This window comes from Antennarius striatus, chromosome 22, assembly GCF_040054535.1.
Source record: "Antennarius striatus isolate MH-2024 chromosome 22, ASM4005453v1, whole genome shotgun sequence".
Lineage (NCBI taxonomy): Eukaryota > Metazoa > Chordata > Actinopteri > Lophiiformes > Antennariidae > Antennarius > Antennarius striatus.
In genome coordinates this window covers 15581848-15606541 of record NC_090797.1, presented here as the reverse complement: position 1 = coordinate 15606541, position 24694 = coordinate 15581848, and the positions used below count along the sequence as shown (strand labels likewise).

The window sequence follows — 24694 nt, the reverse complement described above, 5'->3', positions numbered from 1 at the left end:
TACTTACATGTTTGGAGCGCATTTCTTCACACCCCAGTCAGTGAAGACCAGACGACCACAGACCAGCGCTGACCACCCACCATGAAGGTGGTTTAGTGCTGCACGGGGCATCGGAGTTGACTTTGGGCTCATTCCCAGATGAAGGGATCTAGACCCCCCCTGGTGTTTGTCCAATGTTCTTCTGTGGTCCACAAACTGGTTTAGTTCACGTTTATTCAGAGGAATAAAGTGACAATACATTACAAATGAAATGTCAGAATGTCATTACATTTAATAACCCTACGGAGTCCCACTGGGCTAAAGAGGGGTTCATTGGTGGGGAATTAAAAAGTAGAAAACAAAAGTTACCACGACCACCAACAACAAATAACCAAAAACCTTAAGAATATGTGCATGAAAGTTATTCAGATCCATAAAACAAGCCTTAAAGCTGCGTTCATACAGAATATATTTTATATAGAAGATGTACATTATGTTTATACCAACATTTATACGGTTGATGTTAGTCAGAAATTGATCTCTCAAAACATAAATTCTGTTAAAGGCTCAAGATACCAAACACAAATTACTGTATATACTGTACAAGAAGTGTGTGTTAGGGTGGCGCAGATGTGTTGGCTCTGTAGGCGAACTGTAGAGGGTCCAGGAGGTTTCCAGTGATGTCCTTGAGGTGGGTCAGGACAAGACGCTCAAAGGACTTCATGACCACAGATGTCAGAGCGACGGGTCTGTAGTCCTGTGGTCCTTGTCTTCTTGGGGGCTGGGACGATGGCTGGAGTCTTGAAGCACGCTGGTACGTGACAGGTCTCCAGGGAGGTGTTGGAGATGTGAGTGAACAGCTGGTTGGTGCAATGAGCTCCCATGGAGTTAAACCTCAGAAATGTTTGGAAATGTCAAAACCCGTTACCACTCAGGGCCACAGAACCCACGCAGACACGGGGAGAACATACAAACTCCACACAGAGTCGGACGCCAACCCGGAACTTGCTGTGATATACATGTATGTATTTTACACGTTTACACACACATATTTGTGTGTGTGTGTGTGTGTGTGTGTGTGTGTGTGTGTGTGTGTGTGTGTGTGTGTGTGTGTGTGTGTGTGTGTGTGTGTAAACCTGTGTAAAATACATAAACAAAAGTGCAAAAAAACAATTTCCCGACGAGGGTCATTAAAGTTTTCTAGTAGGACACAAGTCATGAAATATCAAGTCATAAACGTCATAAAGTCATAAACTATAAGTAATTTTGAAGTCATGTGATACGCTTTAATGCTAACTAAATGATCTACTTACGATCTAATGCAACATTGTCCTGGAGTCACAGACGGTGGTTATGGCTCCGCCCTCTAATGCTGCATCCAATCGACTGATTCACTGCTCTGTGTTTAGACAGCGACGCAGAGACAGATTCAATGTTTGGAGGAACACAACCTTCACAGCGCTACACAACAGTCACCAGAGCTACATGCTAGCTTCTACCTCATGCTGGCTTCTAGCTTCTAGCTCAATGCTAGCTCATTGTCTCAAAAGAGTTCCTCAAAAAAATCCTGCAGCCTGTCAGTGAAGCAACTTGCACAAAACATTGCAATGCTTTATTTGGTCTGAAACCTTCACACACATGGCTGGCTAATGCTAATCACAAAGGGACTCTTCACTGACCTCCATCATGCTGCACCTCTCTCGTGTGGCTCAGGTCCTGTTTATTACCCACCAAAAATATCAGAGCGTCTACATCCCTGAAGGTCAAAGAGCAGAACAATCAGTGAGCCACTGTGATTGGGTGTTCCCCACACAGACTCAACATCTGTTTCATATACACACCTTTTGGGGACTCCCAGGTGGAGATCTCTGATCAGGTGCAGCATGGTCACTGATGTCATAGACAACAACGAAGCCGTGGGACCAGTGGATGTAGTCCTTTAAATTCAACTTATCCTCACACATCTGAAATACAGTCAGTGACAGCTGGAGTTAACACTCACTCTAAGAAGTCAAAAGCAGTTTTGGGATCAAAACACATCATCTGTGAGCAGATTTCTGTGAAGCCAGTCAGGGTCACAGACTCTGAAAACTAGTCAGACAATTTTAAGACTAGCCTTCAGGCAGATCCCAGTGTGTGCAGGCAGAAGGTGTCATTTGCAGCTCTTGTTACGATGGGCGTACCCCAGGGACCTGTCCTGAGACCTCTTTTACTCACTGTACTCACGACTCACAAGAAGTTAGAGCTGTTCAGCTTTTGGGTAAAATGTCAGGCTGTATCTTCAATGCACTGTGACCTTTCCCAGGTGAACTTAACATTTCCTTCTCTAAAAATTGGAATATACTAGTGCATGTTCAGGGACAACATGGATATAAACTCACCTGAGAACACGGGTCATGGAGCTCCAGGGGAATTTGTGGATTTGGAGAAGGCCTTTGACCATTTCCATTGAGGTATTTTGTGGGGAGTGCTTCAGGAATGTGGGATTCGGGGCCCTTTCCTGAGGGCTGTCTAGTCCTTGTATGACCGAAACCGGAACTTGGTTTGCATTGCTGGCATTAAGTCAGACCTGGAGCTCAGTAACCAGGGAGGAAGTTGGAGTAGAGCCGCTGCTCCTCCGTATTGAAGTGGGCCAGCTGAGGTGGCTCGGGTATCTGTTCCTCCCTGGGGAGGTGTTCCAGGTATGGCCTTCCGGATGGAAACCTAGGGGGAGACCTAAGAGACCTAAGGGGAGACTGTCTCTCGGCTGGCCTGGGAACGCCTCGGATCCCCCCCACAAGAGCTTGAAGGTGTCTGGGGAGAGGGAAGTATGGGCGTTCATACCGACATGTCCCGGTTCTAGATCGGCAGTTGAAAACGGATGAATGGTAACTGAATGAACCATTATTCACCACGTCATTTAGATGTTATTGGATCATACAGCAATCCCTGGTTACTCGTGGTTAATCCGTTCCAGGAGTACCCGTGAAAAACAAAATTCTGCGACATAGCGACAAACGTTTGTGAACCCTCCCCATACTGATATTAAACCACTTCATACCTATATTACCTTTTCAAAAATGTTTTTACTTTATTAATCCCGGAGGAAATTGCATATATCCACTGCTCAGGCAATACATAACAAATAATACTGGATAAACACCAGGAGAAAAGGAAACACAGGACATACCACAAGACATGACTTTTGACATGACTGTTATGACTTCTTCCTCCCACAAAATACACATTGTTGTTCATATTTTAAGTTTGTTCAGCAACATTTTTTTTACTTTTTGTTGTTTGTTCCTTGTTGAATCACTTTCTTTTCCAAAAATGAATAAACACAAGATTGGACACTGATATGTGAACATGTAGGTGGAAGAGCATTAGATGTTACATGGATGAGATCAATGGAAGGTCAGTGGAGGGTCATCCTCAGTCAGTGTGGCCTCTTCTGTAGGTGGTGTTATCCAGTAGGGAGAGCAGGAGGGTCACCAGGGGCTCAGGGGTAGTTTTGAGTCACCAGTTCACCTTACTGGTGTTGATGGGGGACGGACTGGGATCCTCTCCTCTCACACCAACTACCTCCATGTCCTTCTCACTACATCCATCGTTCCTGTTCTCTCTTCTCTCACACTCTGCAGCGACTCCAGGTCAGACTGTAACAGTAACAAGAGTCCTCCTGCGCCGCCTGGTGGTGAATCCGTCAAACAGCACCCGGAGACGACCGGAACTTTGGAGCTTCTCTACCGGGAATCCAGAGCAGAGAGATGTCGTCGAGTAGAAACAGAAACGTTCCTCTGAGCCAGAGATTCTCAAGAGCGGGGCCCCCACCGGGACCCATTAGGGGCCCTGTGGGGGCCATGAGGGGCCCGGTGGGGACCATGAGGGGCCCGGTGGGGGCCATGAGGTGCCCGGTGGGCGTCATGAGGGGCCCTGTGGGGGCCATGAGGTGCCCTGTGTAGGCCATGAGGTGCCCGGTGGGCGTCATGAGGGGCCCGGTGGGGGCCATGAGGGGCCCGGTGGGGGCCATGAGGGGCCCGGTGGGGGCCATGAGGTGCCCTGTGTAGGCCATGAGGGGCCCGGTGGGGGCCATGAGGGGCCCGGTGGGGGCCATGAGGGGCCCGGTGGGGGCCATGAGGGGCCCGGTGGGGGCCATGAGGGGCCCGGTGGGGGCCATGAGGTGCCCTGTGGGGGCCATGAGGGGCCCGGTGGGGGCCATGAGGGGCCCGGTGGGGGCCATGAGGGGCCCGGTGGGGGCCATGAGGGGCCCGGTGGGCGCCCATCAACACAAAACAACTGAGAAGCGCTGGTGAGAGGGAACCTGAACGTGTCGTCATGTTAGGTTCACTGCCTGCAGGAACAGTCAGAACGACGTTGATCTGGTGACGTCACTGTGATGCTCCAGGGATCAGCCCCCCTTTGTTTTGTTGTGGGACATCTTCATTTGAGTTGGTGACACTTCCGGTTACTGTGACCTGTGGGTTTACACGACTTCACGAACATTGTGTAGTAAAATGATTCCACAACGACCTTGTGTTGTCCGAGGGCCCCTGAACGCAGCGCAAGGTGCTTCCTGCAAACTGCTCAGGTACTTTCCCGAGAGGCGGAAGTCTTCATGAAACCAGGCTTGTTTTGGTTCGACTGCAGATCGGTTATTGATCAGACTGAACCGGGCCGACCCGAACTGAGCCCGTGTGATCCAGGGTGACCCGGACCGACCCCGTGTGACCCGGCCGGTACCATGGCCCTTCCCGTGACGGTCGTGGTGTTGATGTGCGTGTCCGCGTCCCACGCCGTGAGGATTCTGTCGTGGCCGCCTGTCAGCTGCTCTCAGGAGGTGAGAAAACACCGGCAGTGGGTGGGCACCAGTGATTTTTCTACAGCAGTGGTCCCCAACCCCCGGGCCGCGGACCGGTACCGGTCCGTGGGTCATTTGGTACCGGTCCACACTGTAAGACAAAATCATTTACATTACTTCCGTTTGATTTATTTCGGACTCTGAAGGATGTTTTATTTTGAAAAGTGACGTCTGTGCGGAATGACGCACAGACATGCGTGCATCCGTCCCGCTTGACAGGTCTGGGTCACGTGACAGGTTACCAGCAGTTACCCCTAAATGAAGCGCCCACAACTGCCCCAGTGTTCTGGATTAAAGTCAAGGCAGATTATCCTGAGACCCTAAAAGTATCTTAATCCCTGCTTCCATTCCAACCTCCTGTCTCCGTGAAGTGGGATTTTCTGAAGTGACCATAAAGAAAACCAAACTGGAGTCGACCGGACGTATATGTGTGATAGCAGTGATTATATGGTGTGGTAACAGTGATTATATGGTGTGATAACAGTGATTATATGGTGTGATAACAGTGATTATATGGTGTGATAACAGTGATTATATGGTGTGATAACAGTGATTATATGGTGTGATAACAGTGATTATATGGTGTGATAACAATTGTTATAACAGTGATTATATGGTGTGATAACAATTGTTATAACAGTGATTATATGGTGTGATAACAGTGATTATATGGTGTGATAACAATTGTTATAACAGTGATTATATGGTGTGATAACAATTGTTATAACAGTGATTATATGGTGTGATAACAGTGATTATATGGTGTGATAACAATTGTTATAACAGTGATTATATTGTGTTATAACCGCCCAGCGGCTGTTGGTCACACACTGTGTAACGGGTGTAAAGCTGTGTGTTCCTTGTGACTCGGGGATAACATTGCCGTGACTCTAACCTTGTGTTTCTTCTCGTGCACAGGGTCTGGCGTGTTCCGTCACCACTAGTGAGTACAGTCACTGCTTCTGCTCTGGGCTCTGCTTTGTTGGATGAATTACACTTTGAGGTTTTAGCAGTACTTGACAGATCTGGACCTGATCCAGTTCCTATTTGAGGGATCAGCCCACACCTGTCCATGAGACAGGGTGGAGTTGATTGTCCCATTACTTTTGGCCCCTTAATAAAGTGGGCAGTGCACATAGAAACCATTGTAATGCTACACCATTCACCTGATTTGGGTGTATATACCCCTAAATTAAAGGTGAAAGTGTGAGGTTAAAGCACATTGAGTCAGTCTGGGTTCACACCCGTGTGGTGGGAATGGAACCAAAAAGATGAGATTGTGTTCATGTCCGGATATTGATGGTTCTGATGTGTGTAGAGACAGAATATATAAGAACTACTAGTGTCCAGGAAATAAAATAACTAATGTTAAGAAGAGGAATTATTATCCAGGCCCAGTGTCACAGACGGGGAAGTAGAAGGACCTGCTCTTCTCAGGGCTGGGGAGGTTATAAATACCTCAGACAGACACCCACTGGTGGATTCTGCTGCAGGGGATTTCACTCAGTCACTAGTGGAGTGTTTTTGCTTCCTGTCACTCTTGTGCTTTTCATCAGAGTGGCTTTTATGACTCTCTCTCTTACACACACACACACACACACACACACACACACACACACACACACACACACACACACACACACACACACACACACACACACACACACACACACTGAGGGAGTGGTTGGTGACACTGATTTGATACCTGTTCATGTGTAGAGACTTAAAGCAGCCTGTTGTATCTGCTCGAGTTGGGTCAGTGTTTGATAGTGTGTGTTTGTATTGTGTAGGTAACTGTATGGACAGCGGCTGGCTGGACGCTAACAGGTACACTCCCAGCGGTCCAGAGGCGCTCCAGGCGTCTGTGGGCACCAGGCCTGACCACAGAGGCCTCCTGCAGCCTGTGCTGGTCGCCAGCTGGAAGATAAAGGATGACGGTGAGTCAGAAGCTCACCCACATGAAGGTCCCATAGGACTGTGGGAGTGAAGACAGGAAGTGACCCGTGTGCTCTGCTCCTCAGGCAGCATCAGCTACCTGAACGCTACTGAGCTTCATGTTCTGGTGATGTCCACCAACCAGAACATTTGTGTTCGATACTCGTTCAAGGACAAGTTCCACACCATGAGAAGTCCGTCAGGGGAAAAGGTGAGGCTCACAACAACAACGCTCAACGTAGATGTTCCGTACAAATAGTGTGTGGTTCCCTGGGATGGCAGTTCACTAGTTTCACCAAATACCCAACTGTAGTGGAAAGGTCACCTGTGGGTTGACACAAGTCTGGATCGATCCTATGAAAGTGGTGGAGAGATGAGAACAAATCAAATGAACACTGGTCCAAATGTTCCTGAACATGAAGCCTTTTCAACATGTAGTGCGTTGACTTCCTGTGTGGAATGGGGCCAGTTTTTTGTCATTAAGCCCACCCTGAGCAGGGGATGGCCCTTATGGCCCCCAGGAGCAATTTGGGGCTAAGTGTCTCACCGGAGAATACATCAGCATGTAGGCTGAGGGACAGGGTCTGGAACCACTGACCTTCTGGTAAGTGGACAACACCCACACCATCTATGCCATAGTTCCTAGAACTGTGTGAGTGACATGGACTGCTAAACTCCCCTCAGTGTGTGATAGTGTCCATGCTGTGTGATGAGCAGCAGTAGACAGCCGACACGTGGGCCGATGCTGCTTCACACCACTGAATTCTCAAATCAGATCCCCTCAAGTGGATTGATGGTGTCGATGTTTGTCTAGAGGACATGGAAAGATGTATCAGAAGACACAAGTTCTGAGGTGGCTCCCCAGTCCTACGTTCCACATGCAGCAGCAGCTGCAGAGCCCAGCGGTGGCAGTTGTCTTTGTGTTTGCCTGACAGATGTTTGTTTTCCTGACAGATGTTTGTTTTCCTGACAGATGTTTGTTATTCTGACAGATGTTTTGTTTTCCTGACAGATGTTTGTTATTCTGACAGATGTTTGTTTTCCTGACAGATGTTTGTTTTCCTGACAGATGTTTGTTTTCCTGACAGATGTTTTGTTTTCCTGACAGATGTTTGTTTTCCTGACAGATGTTTGTTTTCCTGACAGATGTTTGTTATCCTGACAGATGTTTGTTTTCCTGACAGATGTTTGTTTTCCTGACAGATGTTTGTTTTCCTGACAGATGTTTGTTTTCCTGACGGATGTTTGTTTTCCTGACAGATGTTTGTTTTCCTGACAGATGTTTTTGTTTTCCTGACAGATGTTTGTTTTCCTGACAGATGTTTGTTTGCCTGACAGATGTTTTGTTTTCCTGACAGATGTTTGTTTTCCTGACAGATGTTTGTTTTCCTGACAGATGTTTGTTTTCCTGACAGATGTTTGTTTTCCTGACGGATGTTTGTTTTCCTGACAGATGTTTGTTTTCCTGACGGATGTTTTTTGTTTGCAGTGGTCGTTCTTGGCTGACATGATCGTGTTGGACCCTGGTCAGCTGTACCGGGTCTCTGTCTTCAACATCCCCAAACCAGAGATGGGCCACAGCAGCTATGATGTCAGCACCGATGTCATTGTTGCTGGTGAGTTAGACTCATGTATATACGTGTATGTGTGTGTGTGTGTGTGTGTGTGTGCGTGTGTGTATATTTTCTCCGCCCACTTGCGCTGCTGTTGTCCCGCTGTGCAGGCGAAAATTTCACCTCATGGTTGTTGGTCAGTCCAGAGCGCCTGCTGTCCTCTCCTTCCATCCCATTTCCTGTGTTTTGAGGTGTAGTTGAGCCTTCGTCTTGTTTCCTCCTTTAAGGAGTTGTCTGATTGTGGTTCATGCAGGTTGTGACAATGCCAGTATGCAGTGGACCCAGTTCTGCAAAGAGAGGGGTGAGTCCTGGATAATCAGACTATGAATCCTCTGAACCCGTTCTAACGGCTGCTGCCTGCAGGAAGTCTGTGGCAGCCCAACATCAGCCTGGTCGTCGGTGGGGGATCGGCGCTGGATGTTGGCTTCAGTCCTGACCCGCTGTGTGAGGAGTACATAGTCATCGTCAGCTGCCTCGCCATCCATCACGTTACCCACACATACAAGGTGAGACATGCAAGCCCGTGTGTTTAGTCTGGTGAAGGTGGTGAGGGCTGTTTTCAACGCTGCGTGACTCTGGGCTTCATACATCCTGTGTTTTGTACCTTCATGTGGTTTCGCCACGTTGTCTCTGATGCAGGAAGCTGTAGGCCTACGCTGTCTATAGGATGTTAGCGGTAGATTCTGGGTTTATTAACCAGACAGAGTGAACATACAGTATTCAGTTCTGTACAGAACATACGACGTGCTGTGTACTTTTTCTAACAGATCTATTTCCGGAGCTGTTAGAACAACTCCAAACTGATGAGGACTTTCTCCTTTGTGAGATTAGTGAGGAAAGAGCAGACTTTATAAAGCTTACATTCCTTGTGTACCAGGACACACACGAAGCATATCCTGTGTGACCGTCGCTAAAGAAGCCGTAGAGGTCAGATTGCCACGACAGTTAAACTTCATCTGGGATCACAGCCAGAATCCACTGCTTCTGGTTGTTGTTGACATCATCACTGCAGCCTGTTCACACAGGAGCACCAGCAGTTTGTACAGACGCAGTCCAGACCAGGTTCACGTAGCAGGAGGAGCTCAGTCATGACCCGTTTGGTTGTTTTCATGGTCCAGTGGACACAGCTCAAAGGTCCAGTTTGTGCTGCTGAATTAATGGATGATGTTTTAACCCTTACCATGAACCCCACGTTCAGATCACATAAAGTCTGTCACGTGGATTGCTGTGTTCATGTTTACGTGACGGTATAGATGTGAAACTGTCTTCCTGTTTTTATTGATCATGGTTTTTATTGATGACGGAACACCGGAGATATGATCGTTTACATTTGATCTAAGACAAGCGGTTCAAACGGCTCCTAATCGTCAGACGACAGGCGCCGTGTTCCTGTCCATCGTACAAGCATGATGCATTTATTCACGTGATATGAACATGTCTCGTGATTCATGCATTTTGTCATGTGACACAAACATGTCTCGCGATTTGTGCATTTCACTTAAAAAGCCTATGGCAAAATCAATTCGATGAGCATGTTGGTGGTTTTTATGTGCAATAAAATACAATTTTCCCATTTTCAAATTTGGCTGTGTGTGTCTGTTTTGCCCAAATATGTCAATGTAGTAAGTTCATTCATTCATTCATCTTCCTACTCGCTTCATCCGCTTGCGCGGGTCACGGGGAGCTGGAGCCTATTCCAGCTGGCGTATGGCGTGATGCTAGTGCACCGCAGATATAGTAAGTTATAGGAAATAATAACTTTGTCTTCATGTAGCTGAAGTTGTGCTGGAGGTAAACAGACCAAGAATGGGTTTGTTAAATCATTTTAATGTGGTTTATAGAGACAAATATCAGAGGTACCAAAAAACGACCAAAATATGTCAGGGGTCTGAGAGTTAAGGCAGGCGTGTTCAGTTCTACCAGAACATGTGAAGGAACCATTTCATCCATGTGTTCTCTAAATACTCTTAACATGCTGTAATATTAATATTACAGATATAACATACAACACATGTTAATGAATATTAATGTGATAAACATGAAGTGGTTTCTTCTCCAGACCAATCAGACGCAGCTCAGCGTCGCCTTCAGCCTCGACCAATGGCCCAGCTCCTGCTGCCAGTTTGATGTGGAGGTAGATGGACTGAATGTGTTCTGAGTCGTGTCTGTCTGTCTGTCTCTGGTCGTCTTCATGTCGGACTGAACGGCTGTTCTCCCTGCAGATCAAACCTCTGTTCCCTCAGTGTGGTCAGGACTGCACCCGCCGGAGGACGACGCGTAATATCTGTCACGGTATGTGGACACGAGAACGTCAGTGTTCCGCCAGTGCTGGAGAGTGACTGACCGTAGCGCCCTCCGGTGTCACAGCACGGTAGCGTTAGGCTGCAGAAGGTCGGTGGTTTGTACGCCATCTGGGGTCACGTCGTTCTCCATTAGACGTCTGTTTTTACAAAAATACATGGAAAAATTAAAATCAGATTTACGTCGTTTTACTCCACTTTACGTCTCCACCACAGACTGGAATCATGTGTTTGGTATGAAGTCTGATATTATTGTTTTATCGTGGAATTTCCACGGGGTCCTGCTGGTATAATATCATATTACTACCCTGTAGCAACCCCCGTGACCCACAATGAGGCAAAAGCAGCTGAAGACAAGACAGAGATGTTTTTTCTGTACTATATTAAAAAATAAAATGCAATGGTTTCTCAGCCTAAATAGATTAATATTAACCAAGTGTTATTAGTTCATTACAGAACTGGGACTGGTTAATTACCTTTTTGACTTGCATCTGAGGTAGACCTGTGTTCTTCAGCCCAGTCTGCTCCAGGTGGGGGGGGATTGGGGCTCTGGGTCTGGAACAAGCTCCTGATGTCATGTCTGTGCTGTTCATCATTCCACTCTGTTTGATTCCTGCAGTAATACCCACAGATGCCCCAGGTTCCTCAGATACCCCTGTGGGTACAGCTGTTACCCTGGGCATGGTGTTTCTGTGTGCACTGGTGGCAGTTCTGCTGTATTTCCTCTGCAGGAAGCCCGGTCAGTGACTCCTTCACGTTCCTTTCCATCTAATCTCATCACTGGTTGTGTGCAGTGTGCTGATGACACTCTGCCCCACCTTCCAGGTAAACCTGGTGCTCCTGCGACTCCAGCAGGGCGTGAGCAGACTTGGCAGCAGCAGCTCCACCAGCCCCCCACCGTGTTGGTGGTCTACTCGCAGGACCACCGCCTCTACAGGGACATCGTGCTCAAGCTCTGCGCCTTCCTCCAGATCAAGTGTGGCATCAAGGTGTTGGTGGACCTGCTGGACTCGACCACGGTGGGCATGGTGGGCCGCCTGCGGTGGCTGGAGTGGCAGCGCCAGCAGCTGAAAAGCCCTTTTGACAAAATCCTGGTTCTGTGCTCCCGAGGCGTTCAGGCCAAATGGGGGGCCATGTGTGGACAGCGCCAGATGACGCTGAGGGAGGACCTGCTGTCCCCCACTGATGACATCCTCACTCCCTTCCTCAACCTCTTCCTGCCAGACATGCACCAGGCAGGCATGCTGGGAAAGTACCTGGTGGCCTACTTCGATGACATCAGCAGCGAGCAGGACGTGCCCTCGGTTTTCGACATCGCGGTCAAATACAAGCTGATGAAGCATTTTGAAGAGCTGTACTTCCGCATCCTGGACATGGAGAAGTACCAGCCGGGTCAGGTCAACCACGTAGAGGGCATCGGTAGAGACGAGTACGCCTCCTGCCCCTCAGGGATGGCCCTCAGGAACGCCATCGAAGACTTCCAGGCCTACCAGCTGGAGCACCCCGACTGGTTTGAGAAGGAGTGTGTGGACGATGAAGAGGAGGAGGGGGTCACTGCGGAGGCCCACCACCTCCTGGAGCAACTGCAGGTACCCCCAGTCCTGGAGTGTATCCCTGTGGTCAGAGCCGGGCCCCCGGTCTGCATCCACCAGGTGGACGTCAGTGAACACCCCAGCAGCGTTCTAGTCCTCACCCCTGAACCCCCCTCTGAGCTCCAGCTGCCGTCAGTGGCAGAACTGACCCCAGTGGTGAACCCCGCCCACAGACACCCTTCACGCCTGGTGGAGGTGTTGACGGATCACAGCCCCAGTCAGGAGTCCGTCCTCGTCCTTGAGCCGATGTTGGACATGCCCCCCCCACCGAGACAGACCTGGTTCTCCGTTAATGAGGACGATGAAGAGTGTTCCCTCCTCCCCGGGAGCCATCGCCCTCCCCCAGAGGGGAGCCACCTGGACCCGAACCCCCCAGGTTGTTCAGGCACCAGCATGCAGTGGGGGTACCCGTCAGCCGAGGCCCCCCTCCAACAGCCTGCGGTGCCAGAGGAGTTTGAGGAGGAGCCCAGGGACCGGGGCCAGAGCAGCGACCAGGGTTACATCTCCAGGACCTCCTCCCAGACAGCCCTCCCCGACAAAGAGGACCCGCTGGGGGCCCTCAGGCGGCTGCAGGACCAGCTGCTCCAGAGGAGCCTCACACACGGCCCTGGTCCTGAAGGGAACTGATGCTGTCCGCCGGACGGCCCCCAGGAGCCACAGGTCCTTCCACCTGCAGCAGCCACAATACATCTGTGGCCCCCGATGTGGACCCCCATTGTCAAAGAGCTGCTGACTCATCAGTATGTGGTTTGGACCAGAACCAACAGGTCAGACCTTTGTGGGACACAGGTGTGGCTGGAGCAGGGACGTCTGGACAAGTCCGTCCGCTCTGTTGTATCCTAGTCGGATCAGGGTTCCTGGATGTGGACCAGGAAACCTGCTGCAGGACCCTCTGCTGAGGGGGGGGGGGGCTGGATTTGAACTCAGTTTAGTTGGATAAGAATTGAAATCCATAAACTTTTCTTGATACTGGTCAGAAACCCAGTTTGTACATGTAACGACGTAAACATGTTGATCACCGTCTGAATGAACCAATAGTGTTCGTCACAGATTTGACGTCCTCGTTGTTTAAAACCAGTTTTTAACAAAACAGGATCCGTCTGGAAGAATCATTGTACAACATGTTCCTCAGGTTTATTTCACGTCCCTATCACAGAATGTTGTGACTTACATCTAGAATACACACACCGGATTATATCAATCCAGATTACACACACCGGATTATATCAATCCAGATTACACACACCGGATTATATCAATCCAGATTACACACACCGGATTATATCAATCCAGATTACACACACACGACAGGTACAGTCCTCTGTAACTTTGCATGAATAAAGTCCCTTCAAGTCGTTAGCTTGAGAAAAACTTCCCCTCGTCCTCGAAGGCCTCGATAGTCGTAGTGTCGTTACTTCTGTGTGCAGCTGAAAGATAAACCAGAATCAAGTTTCATGTGCAGCAGATTCACGTCACAAAGGCTTGAGTAGATTATTGGCACCAGGAAATGATACAAAACAATATAAAATAGAACATTTAGATACTTTGGCAAGATAGGAGAAGCAATGACATAACAGAAGCTGCTGTCAGCACAACAGTAGAGACAACAGCACACACACACACACACACACCGCTGCAGCACCGACATGGCCTCCCGTTGGTGCACCGACATGGCCTCCCGTTGGTGCACCGACATGGCCTCCCGTTGGTGGACCAACATGGCCTCCCGTTGGTGCACCGACATGGCCTCCCGTTGGTGGACCAACATGGCCTCCCGTTGGTGCACCGACATGGCCTCCCGTTGGTGGACCGACATGGCCTCCCGTTGGTGCACCGACATGGCCTCCCGTTGGTGCACCGACATGGCCTCCCGTTGGTGCACGACATGGCCTCCCGTTGGTGCACCGACATGGCCTCCCGTTGGTGGACCGACATGGCCTCCCGTTGGTGCACCGACATGGCCTCCTGTTGGTGCACCGACATGGCCTCCTGTTGGTGCACCGACATGGCCTCCCGTTGGTGCACCGACATGGCCTCCTGTTGGTGCACCGACATGGCCTCCCGTTGGTGGACCAACATGGCCTCCCGTTGGTGCACCAAGGACGTCCATCGCTGGTCGTCTTTTTCACAACCATATTAAAAAAGACATGTTTGTTATACACAAACACGTCTATTTGTGTATGTCAACACAAACAAACATGTTTTTGTACAGCAGAACACGTTGGGGACTGATCTGACCTGGGTCTGAAGTCCACGTTGGTGGGTTTTACCAGCTAAAGAACACGAGATGCTCCAAGATAGACAAACTCACAGCACGTATAGACTCCACTGTTTAGACATGAGTGGTGCACGGGTCAACTATGACATCAACTTGGGGCCACTCATCTTCCTCTGATTGTCTGTGGTTCAGTCTTTGACACCGGACCCCCCCCCCACCACCACCACAGCGATGGCTGCTCTACCCTGATCTACTTCACCGTAGGAAGCGTCCGTCAGTCCAGCTGCTCTGGATCGTGAGTCCTCCTCCTCTTCATCATCCTCCTTCACCAAAATGAAGAATAGTGTGAAGCTAACAGGCAGACATGATGGCTGGAGGTCAAAGGTGAAAGTGAGATCAGCTGCAGGCCGGCTTCCTGTGATTGGTCAGTTGCAGGGGCCTCTCCCCCTGTTCATTGCACAAATGAAACGCTCCTGGACATAAATGTGTGGAGATCATGTTCAGACCATCTACAGGTTCCTCACCCTGAGTCAGCACTCTTCTTCATCCACCATCATCTCCAGGCACACGTAGAGAGGGGGGAAAAGTATTTAGTCAGCCACCAATTGTGCACGTTCTCCCACTTGATGAGATGAGAGATGTCATCGCAGGTACACCTCAACTATGAGAGGCAGAATGAGAAAATAATCCAGAAAAATCACATTGTCTGATTTTTAAAGAATTTATTTTCAAAATTATGGTGTAAAATAAGTATTAGCTCATGCGCTAGCCCGTCAATGGGATTTTCCATATTATGTTAGCATTAAGCTAACCACCATTTGTTACTGTTGGACTGTGTTGAATTAATAACAACTCTATATTAATATGTCTTATATTTACTAATGTATCAGGACCAGGGCCTGACATGATGCTTGTATGTTTTATTTAGTGTCAGATCTTCAGTAAAATCACCTGTCAATCACTTTAGACATGAATTAATTATCCACTAAACCTTTGGAATTCAGAATAAATACTATGGGTTGTCTGAAAAAATCTTACCTTCAAATCTCTCTGAAATCCTCTGAGGTAAAGTGTTCATGAAGATCCTGGGGTCCTGGGTCATGTTGACCCGGTTTCTCCTGCTCTCCATCTCCTTCCTATCTTCTCAGAAGTTATTCTAAAGAACGACAGGTCCTTGTCTTTGTGTTTTCTTCATGTTCTAATGAACACAACCGTTCACCGCGCAGGTAACCATATTTATTGAGTTAATCGCATCTAGAATTGCATTGTTTCTTATGGCTGCTAAGCTATGTTTGGCCCCAGTGACGTATGACGCCCACGTGACCACTGGATGCGGAAGTTGCTGCTGAGCAGATTTTAAGCTTTTCTGACCAAAGGGAGGATGCTACACATATAAAACTTATTTTTTCTTCTATTTTTTGTAATGATGAATAACATATTTGTCACTTAAAATTAACTTTACTGTCCCTTTAATGTTATATAATTGTGTTTATTACTTATTCAGGTTTCAAATATTACAGCTCCATCAATCAAGGATCATACTATTTAAGTGAATAAAGAAAAATAACATAAAACACAAGTTAGGACATTAACTTTGTTCAAAATGTTTTTGTCAAAGTTAAAATGGGCTGAATTACTGCATTGTGGAAAATGTAGTTTTTGGTCAGAGCACACTTTTGACCTAGTTATGTTCTCATGGAACCACATAAAAATGATGTGGCGGGCCACATTTGGCCCCAAGGCCTTCAGTTTGAGGTGGGTTAACGAACGGTTAATACCACTCAACTCTGGTACTGACTACTCACTACTGGTACCTATAACTAGTCATTTTAATCCCTGCCATCCGTTAAAACATACTCAAACCCCTAAATTATAAAAAAGAACGTAATTTTATCAACCAATAGACATGCAGACTTTACCTGTGTATAATTAACTATATACACAGTGTAAGTTACGTAAAAAATTATAAAGAATGAAAAGAAACGCAAAAGTTATGAGAACACAAGTTACGTGTTGACTCCACTTACAAGCTCGAGATCCGGTCTCACTGATGTTGTATCCATCCACCAACACATGGTAAAGAACGAGATCCGGTCTCACTGATGTTATATCCACCCACCAACACATGGTAAAGAACGAGATCCGGTCTCACTGATGTTATATCCACCCACCAACACGTGGTAAAGAACGAGATCCGGTCTCACTGATGTTATATCCACCCACCAACACGTGGTAAAGAACGAGATCCGGTCTCACTGATGTTATATCCACCCACCAACACGTGGTAAAGAACGAGATCCGGTCTCACTGGTGTCGTATCCATCCACCAACACGTGGTAAAGAACGAGATCCGGTCTCAGTGATGTCATATCCACCCACCAACACGTGGTAAAGAACGAGATCCGGTCTCACTGATGTCGTATCCATCCACCAACACGTGGTAAAGAACGAGATCCGGTCTCACTGATGTCGTATCCATCCACCAACACGTGGTAAAGAACGAGATCCGGTCTCACTGATGTCGTATCCACCCACCAACACATGGTAAAGAACGAGATATGTTCTCACTGATGTCGTATCCATCACACAACACGTGGTAAAGAACGAGATCCAGTCTCAGCTGATGTTGTATCCACCACACAACACCTGGTAAAGAACGAGATACAGTCTCAGCTGATGTTGTATCCATCACACAACACGTGGTAAAGAACGAGATCCAGTCTCAGCTGATGTTGTATCCACCACACAACACGTGGTAAAGAACGAGATCCAGTCTCAGCTGATGTTGTATCCATCACACAACACGTGGTAAAGAACGAGATACAGCCTCAGCTGATGTTGTATCCATCACACAACACGTGGTAAAGAACGAGATACAGCCTCAGCTGATGTTGTATCCATCCACCAACACGTGGTAAAGAACGAGATCCGTTCTCAGCTGATGTATCCATCCACCGACCAGTGGTGTTTAGTTCCTGAAGCACAGCTCGTATCTTGAATTTTCACTCGTTTGTTGAAAGCAAATATGGACAGAGTGACGACTTGTGTCTCCAATAGCTGGTAGGTGGAGCAGCTCCCATATGGAGGTTCACCTGTATATGAAATATCTGAGTGACGTGGAAGATCTGATTAAAAAAAGTGTCAGCTGACAGATTGTGTAGTTGCCCCGCCCTAGTCTTAACACTTCTAATAATAGATGTAAGTGTGTACTTTGACCAGTAACCTGATCCAGACATGACAGAGCGGTGAAGCAGTGGTGAGGCAGTGGTGAGGCAGTGGTGAGGCAGCGGTGAGGCAGCGGTGAAGCAGCGGTGAAGCAGCGGTGGAGCAGCGATAAGGCAGTGGTAAAGCAGCAATAAGGCATTGGTGAAGCAGTGATGAGGCAGCGGTGACGCAGACGTTTCACCCGTGACACCAACTTACTGTCTCTATAGAGCCTAGAAAACCACACAGGACACACAAACACACCAACACACACCACCATCAGCTGCAGACCACACCACTAGTCCAGCTGAGTCCCCAGATTGTGTCCAAACGCAGACGGGACCCGTGTCCAGTGAGGTCAAGTGAGGACCAGTAGGTCCAGTGAGGTCCAGCAGGTCCAGTAGGACCAGTGAGGACCAGTAGGTCGATGAGGTCCAGTGAGGTCTAGTAGGTCAAGTGAGGTCCAGGGTGCTGAAATTGGTTTTTGGGGCGCTGCAAGGGTTGTGTGATAGTCGCACCTGAATCCAGGCATTGCAGCGGGACAGGTGACGCCGCCACACAGCTGTTGCCCCCCCCTGGTTTGGACATCTGACTACAGAACCTACCGCTCTGAAGAAGCGTTCATGTAGACCGATGAAATCATGTGACGCCGTAATCCCAGCGGGGCCACAGGTTGACCACAGCAGGATCATAAAGGGGGGCCCCTACACTGTTGGTGGTTCTATAGGGATTCGTTTGGTGAGGGCCCCTACTGTATGGATCAGGCCACAGGGCGTCTCTAAAGGGCTGCCAGTAGGGGCCCCGGGGCCTCGGGTTCAGGTAGGTGAACACTGCAGCTGTGTAGTCTGTGTATATATAAAAAAAATGTCCCTCTCACCCTTGTGGGGTGGTATCTGTGTGTCATCCTCCAGCTCGGGTCCTCTACCAGACCCCTGGGAGTCTGAGGGTTCTGTCAGTATCTTAGCTGTTCCTAGGACTGCGCTCTTCTGGACTGAGGCTTCAGATGTTGTTCCAGGAATCTGCTGGAGCCACTCTTCCAGTTTGGGGGTCACTGCCCCAAGTGCTCCTACTACCACGGGGACCACGTTAACCTTAACCTTCCACATCTGTTCCAGCTGTTCTTTCAACCCTTGATACTTCTCAATCTTTTCGTGTTCCTTCTTCCTGATGTTGGCGTCAGCTGGAATCTCCACATCTATCACCACTGCTCTCTTCTGCTCTTTGTCCATCACCACAATGTCCGGTTTGTTAGCCAGTAGCTGTTTGTCGGTCTGGAAGCTGAAGTCCCACAGGATCTTAGCCTTGCCGTTCTCAACCACCTTCGGTGGTATGTCCCATTGGGATTTGGGTTCTTCTAGTCCATACTGGGTACAGATGTTCCTGTACACTAATATACATAATGAAAATGAGTGAAAACTTCTTGACATAACTCTTGTTTCTGCATAGTAAATCTACGTAGTAAATAACAATTAACCCATGTGGTAAATTAATGACTTTGAGGGTTTCTCATTATCTTGAAACCAGAAAGACGCATATGTGATGTCATCACACAAAGTCATTAATTTACCATGTAGGTTATTTGTTATTTACTACGTAGGTTTACGACGCAGAAACAAGAGTTATGTCAAGAAGTTTTCACTCATTTTCATTTTGTTTTTTCTTCTTAATCTTCTTCAATGGCCTCTTTTTATTTCCCGTAACTGATTTTTGCAGTGATGCATGCTGGGACTTTGTGCTAGATTTGTGTTGTTATTCCAGATTACTTCAGTCATCGTCCTCGTGATGAAGGTGGAGGTAACGTCTAACTCCTCATTGCCACTGTGTCCCCCGCTGCTCCGTTGATCTCCGTTGGGGCCGGGTTCTAGGACTGGGTGACGGCCAGGGTGTTGACGTACCCGTGGGGACACATGTCGTTCTCGGACACGCAGTGGGAGAACTGGGCCGGGTTGCCGGTCCGCTTCCGCGCCCCACGTGCCGCGGCGCAGCGCTCCAGCAGCTCCAGGAGCCCACAGCCCAGGAAGAAGATGTTCTTGAACATGAACACCGACACCGGAGCCTGGTAGACGTACACCTGGAAGCACCGGACCACCAGCAGGGGGGCGTTGACCAGCAGGCCCGAGCAGAACCGGACCCACGGCCACCAGCGCAGCTCCGACGCCATCAGCTCGTACAGCCAGACCACCGGCACCGCCAACGCCACGAAGTAGGCGGAGATGACGGTGTACCGGAGGTACCGGGTGGGGATGTCGTTCTTCAGCAGCAGCTCCAGCAGCGTGAAGCCGTCCAGCAGGTCCACGCAGGTGCCCAGGAAGCAGCTGTGGGCGTGGTGCCGCGTCGCGCCGCTCAGATCCTCCACGATGGCGTTGATGAGGCAAAAGAGGAGCGGCGCCGACAGCGTCACGACAATCTTGAAGCCCGTGATGCCGCACGGCACCTTCAGCACGATCAGCTCCAGGATGGACGTCTCCAGGATCAGCACCACCTTCGGCGTGCAGGCGATGACGTAGATGAGCCAGGCCAGGTAGGCGTAGGTGAACTCTCCCAGGGTGCAGCCGAAGATGGAGCTTTTCTGGTGGAAGCCGCAGGCGCGCTCCCGCTTGCTGCGTGCGTTCTTCATGAAGAAAATGCCCCACCCGGAGATGACCACCAAATCTGTGGCGATCCACGAGCACCAGTACAGGTCGGTGAAGATGATGAGGTAGAAGTCCAGGACGCCGCCCTGGAGGATGAGGAGCAGGAAGCAGAGCGCCTTGTAGAGCGCGCCGCGCGTGGACGTGCGCGCCAGCAGCGGGCTGCTCTGGACGAACTCCCCCGACGTCATGATGGAGGCGGCGGTCACCAGGGGCTGGATGCTGCCGCGCTCCTCTGGGATGATGCTGCCGCTCGTCTGTGTGTCGCGCCTCCCACTCAGCCGACCGGATTCCGGTGAAGACACGGGGGGGCGTGGACCGAGGCGCGCTTCGGGTCGGAGATGCTCGTTCTTCTGGTTGTTGCTGTCGGTTTGTGAGATCATTGTATTTGTGCGGCCGCCTCCCGTTTCCTTCCCAGTGCTTTGGAGGGTGGAGGATAACGGACATGCGCAGAAGCGCCGCGGACTCCCGCTGCTGGTGTGGAGGGTTTGAGGGTGGGGGGGCCACCGACACTATGAAGGGCTACACAGGACAAACCTCCTAAATAACAACACTGCAGGGATACCAAAGTTATAACACAGATGTTAAATAGCAGTAGTTGTTCTAACACTATGTAAAGTGATTGCTCACATATCAATAATTATTTTCCACATCATCAGTAATTTACACAGAAATGATAATCAGAAAAAAACATGTTTAAACATGAAACACTTGATATTTTAATGCAAATGATCACTTCTATCATTTTTAAGACAATAATTCTTTTTGAACATTTAACATTTTGTGCCATATTTTTGATGAATGTTGCTGCTGTTTAAACAATGAAAAAGACTGTGATTGGTCAGCTCATGTACTATGACGACAGGAGGCCTGGCACTGCATGCTGCCCACCAGTGTGTTATAATGTGGTGAACAATTCTCAGTGAGTCCTGTAAACGTGGATCAGTCAGGCGTGTTCTGTGTTTGTTCTTGATAAAGTTCATGTTGGAAAAGGCTGATTCACAGAGATAGGTTGAACCAAAAAAGCAGGCAATTTTCATAGCTGCTGTGTATATTCCACCATACTTCTCCTTGTCCACAAGGCACCAAAGGTTTAGTGCAGACTGATGAGCTTTGAGATGGAGGTCATTCGTAGCGTTAGGATTTCTATCTCTACATCAATTAATCAATCAATCAATCAATCAATCAATCAATCAATCAATCAATCAATCAATCAATCAATCAATCAATCAATCAATCAACTTTTATTTATTTAGCAATTAATCACATCTGGAGACATTTCAAAGCGCTTAATAGACAGAAAACCAACAATGTCCTCCAGAGCAGCATAAACGACGGTGGCAGGGAAAAACTCCCTCATTGAGGAAGAAACTCCGGGCAGGACCCAGACTCTGGAGGGGGGTCATCCACCTTGACCTGTTGGTTGGGAAAAAGAAAAACACTGAGGATAGAGATAGGTCAAGGAAGAGAGAGAGAGAGAGAGAGAGAGAGAGAGAGAGAGAGAGAAGAGAGAGAGAGAGAGAGAGAGAGAGAGAGAGAGAGAGAGAGAGAGAGAGAGAGAGAGAGAGAGAGAGAGAGAGAGAGAGAGAGAGAGAGAGAGAGAGAGGAGAGAGAGCAGAGAGAGAGAGAGAGAGAGAGAGACAGAGAGAGAGAGAGAGAGAGAGAGAGAGAGAGAGAGAGAGAGAGAGAGACAGAGACAGAGATACAGAGAGACAGATAGGTCAGATTGAGTTTAATGTCCATTTTGAGCTGTTGCTGAAGTGGGGGTGGGATTTCCAGGCCTTTGGACTTCCTGTCTTTAAAGCGTGTTCCCACCTGTGGAACAGAAGTACAAAGACAGCAGCAGTATCGTGCAAACAAAGAGTGTGATTTAACAGTAGTAGTAAATAAGAGCATAGAAATGTAGTATTGAATTTGTGGTCGTTAAGACTATCAATACTAAGTTAACTCTACCCACTGGATACACTGGTCAGTGTCCAGAGCAAACGGGACAAGAGGCTGGCAGTTAAAACAGGAATTTACAATTTATTAAAGCAGATTACTGAGTTAAAACCTAATTTATAACAATTAAAAATCCGACACCTAAAATCACAGGGCAGGCCAATGAGTATAAAACAGTATAAAAACACCTGACAGGTACTGGCACCACACACCACCTGCCTTCCTCCAGGGACTTGATCACACTAAGGTGTGGCTCAGGTGTGTGTCTGCCACTGCACTAACCAATACTAAAAAAGAACGGCATTTATTAAAATAGACACAGGTGGCTGGAAGCTTGGTGAACAGTAACCCCTTAAAATCCTGTTTCTAGCTGTCCCATAATCAGTGGATTCATATCAGGGCGTGTTATGAGCTGTCATCATAGGCAAAGCTGGGACTATTTAAAACACTAAAGTCACACATATCACTAAGCGATATTTGGCGTGACTTCCTTCACCACTGCTGCACTTCCACATGTGACGTGTGCTGGATAGAGAGAGAGTGTTGCTACCAGCATGCTTTAATAGCTTCCGCCCATTCCCCCGGGTCCTAAAGGGATCCCTGTTAGGGAAAGATAAAGGAAGAGAAAGAGAAGTGACAGGAGCTCCAGAGTATCTCCCTTTAACGGGGGATAAACAGTAAAATACCCTCAGCAGCCTAGGCCTACAGCAGCATATCTAGTGGGGGGGGTATTTCTGATTGTAGGCTCTATCAAAGAGGAGGGTTTTTAGTCTACTCTTAAATAACCTAAGGGAGTCTGCCCCCCGGACCGAGGCTGGGAGATCGTTCCAGGGTAGAGGGGCAGATAGCTGAAGCGTCTGCCCCCTGTTTTACTCTTAAAAACCCGACGGGTCACCAGAAATCCTGCCTCCTCTGATGGAAGGGCCCTGGGGCCTCCTTACAGTGGAGAGCTTCATGTGATCATGAGGAGTTTGAATTGTATTCTAGAATGAATCTGGAGCCGATGAAGTGACGCTAGGACAGGAGAGATGTGTTCTCTCCTCCAGCTGCATTCTGAACTAACTGTAGAGTCCTAATAGAGGAGCCAGAACAGCCCATAATAAGGAATTGCAGTAATCCAATCTAGAAGTAACAAAGACATGAATGATTTTCTCTGCGTCTTTAAAGGATAAGACATTTTTAACTTTAGTAATATTTCTCCAGTGAAAGAAGTCTGTCTGGGATACAGACTGATGAGAATCAGAGGACAGATGTTGATCAAAAATCACTCCCAGGTTCCTGACTTCACTGGTGGAGAATAGATCAATGCTGTCTAAGAGAAATCATCTCTGAGATGCTTCAGCCAAATAGTAATGACTTCAGGTTTGTTACTGTTCAACATTAAGACATTGTGAAGCATCCAGGATTTAATATCCCTGAGGCAGGATTCTGATTTAATTATCTGATCAGATTAATTTGTTTTATTTGAGAAGTACAACTGCGTATCGTCAGCATAACAATGAAAATTAAGGTTATGTTTCCTCATAATATTTCCCAGTGGTAACATATAGCAATTAAACAGAATTGGCCCCAGAACAGATCCTTGAGGTACTCCACAGGTGAGAGTCCCTCGATCTGAGGATTTATTATTGGCATAGTCCATGTCTGTGTCCCACAACTGTGACGCTGATGCTGAAAACCAATTAATCTCCATTGACTGAAGCACATTGAAGCCAAAAAATTGTGGATTTTATAACATAAAAAGCACACCCTGTATATGTCAGTACTAATAAACCCAACCAAAGTTATCAGACCATCACAGGTGTATTCTTTCAGTTAAATTGTATTATTCCCCATTACAGATTAATGAATAAAACCCCTTAGAACAAAGATATTCCAAGCAGTCAGTCATTTTAAAACTTGGGTATGCATTTCAGGTGTAATTGTACTGGTAAATCTGTACAATCTGAAAGTACATCAGTCATCCTCAGCGGATTGGACTCTCTGTTGGTATATAATCAAAAATAAGTCCAACATGAATTATCCATTTTGTCCACATTAAAGTCTATCATCCATTTTTACTTTTACTCACGTCTGTTTTTCTTATGCAACCTAACAGAAGGCCCGGGTTAACAACGACCACCATCGGTGCTGTTCAGGAGAGGAATGAAGGTTAGCCGCAGTAAGACAGAGTACATGTGTGTGAATGAGAGGGACCCAAGTGGAAGAGTGAGGTTACAGGGAGAAGAGATCAAGAAGGTGGAGGATTTGAAGTACTTAGGGTCAACAGTCCAGAGCAATGGAGAGTGTGGAAAAGAGGTGAAGAAGCGTGTCCAGGCAGGATGGAACGGGTGGAGGAAAGTGTCAGGTGTGATGTGTGATAGAAGAGTTTCAGCTAAAATGAAAGGAAAGGTGTACAAAACTGTGGTGAGACCAGCAATGTTGTTTGGTCTAGAGACAGTG

The 24694-nt window shown here is 48.0% G+C and overlaps 3 protein-coding genes across 5 annotated transcripts; 1 reads left to right on the top strand and 2 right to left on the bottom strand.

Moving 5' to 3' along the window:
* Positions 1 to 4287: 4287 nt before the first annotated feature.
* il17ra1a (interleukin 17 receptor A1a) lies at positions 4288 to 14355 on the top strand. 3 transcript variants are annotated; one of them, XM_068307356.1, is made up of 11 exons: positions 4288 to 4798; positions 5738 to 5762; positions 6610 to 6756; positions 6841 to 6965; positions 8244 to 8370; positions 8621 to 8668; positions 8731 to 8873; positions 10427 to 10501; positions 10590 to 10659; positions 11287 to 11406; positions 11493 to 14355. In XM_068307356.1, exons 1-11 carry the CDS (start codon positions 4703 to 4705, stop codon positions 12884 to 12886), a joined length of 2370 nt encoding a protein of 789 aa, XP_068163457.1. In that variant the 5' UTR covers positions 4288 to 4702; the 3' UTR covers positions 12887 to 14355. The 3 variants fall into 3 exon arrangements, with proteins under 3 accessions (XP_068163457.1, XP_068163458.1, XP_068163459.1); XM_068307357.1 differs by lacking the exon at positions 5738 to 5762; XM_068307358.1 differs by lacking the exons at positions 5738 to 5762; positions 6610 to 6756; positions 6841 to 6965.
* On the bottom strand, positions 13555 to 14338 carry LOC137589530 (S-antigen protein-like). The gene is made up of 2 exons (XM_068307359.1): positions 13891 to 14338; positions 13555 to 13686 (listed from the first exon to the last, which is right to left on the bottom strand). Exons 1-2 carry the CDS (start codon positions 14336 to 14338, stop codon positions 13616 to 13618), a joined length of 519 nt encoding a protein of 172 aa, XP_068163460.1. The 3' UTR covers positions 13555 to 13615.
* Positions 14356 to 19542: 5187 nt separating the features above from the next.
* tmem121b (transmembrane protein 121B) lies at positions 19543 to 20694 on the bottom strand. The gene has a single exon (XM_068307567.1). It carries the CDS (start codon positions 20692 to 20694, stop codon positions 19543 to 19545), a length of 1152 nt encoding a protein of 383 aa, XP_068163668.1.
* Positions 20695 to 24694: the final 4000 nt, after the last annotated feature.

Bases quoted from the DNA above. Each gene is read 5' to 3' on its own strand.
- LOC137589530 (XM_068307359.1), bottom strand. From the start codon at position 14,338: ATGTTGGTCCACCAACGGGAGGCCATGTCGGTGCACCAACAGGAGGCC. The intron at 13,687-13,890 runs GTGTGTGTGTGT...TTTATCTTTCAG, and splicing joins GCCATGTCGGTGCTGCAGCG to CTGCACACAGAAGTAACGAC.
- tmem121b (XM_068307567.1), bottom strand. From the start codon at position 20,694: ATGATCTCACAAACCGACAGCAACAACCAGAAGAACGAGCATCTCCGA.
- il17ra1a (XM_068307356.1), top strand. From the start codon at position 4,703: ATGGCCCTTCCCGTGACGGTCGTGGTGTTGATGTGCGTGTCCGCGTCC. The intron at 5,763-6,609 runs GTGAGTACAGTC...TGTATTGTGTAG, and splicing joins GGCGTGTTCCGTCACCACTA to GTAACTGTATGGACAGCGGC. The intron at 8,371-8,620 runs GTGAGTTAGACT...TGGTTCATGCAG, and splicing joins CACCGATGTCATTGTTGCTG to GTTGTGACAATGCCAGTATG.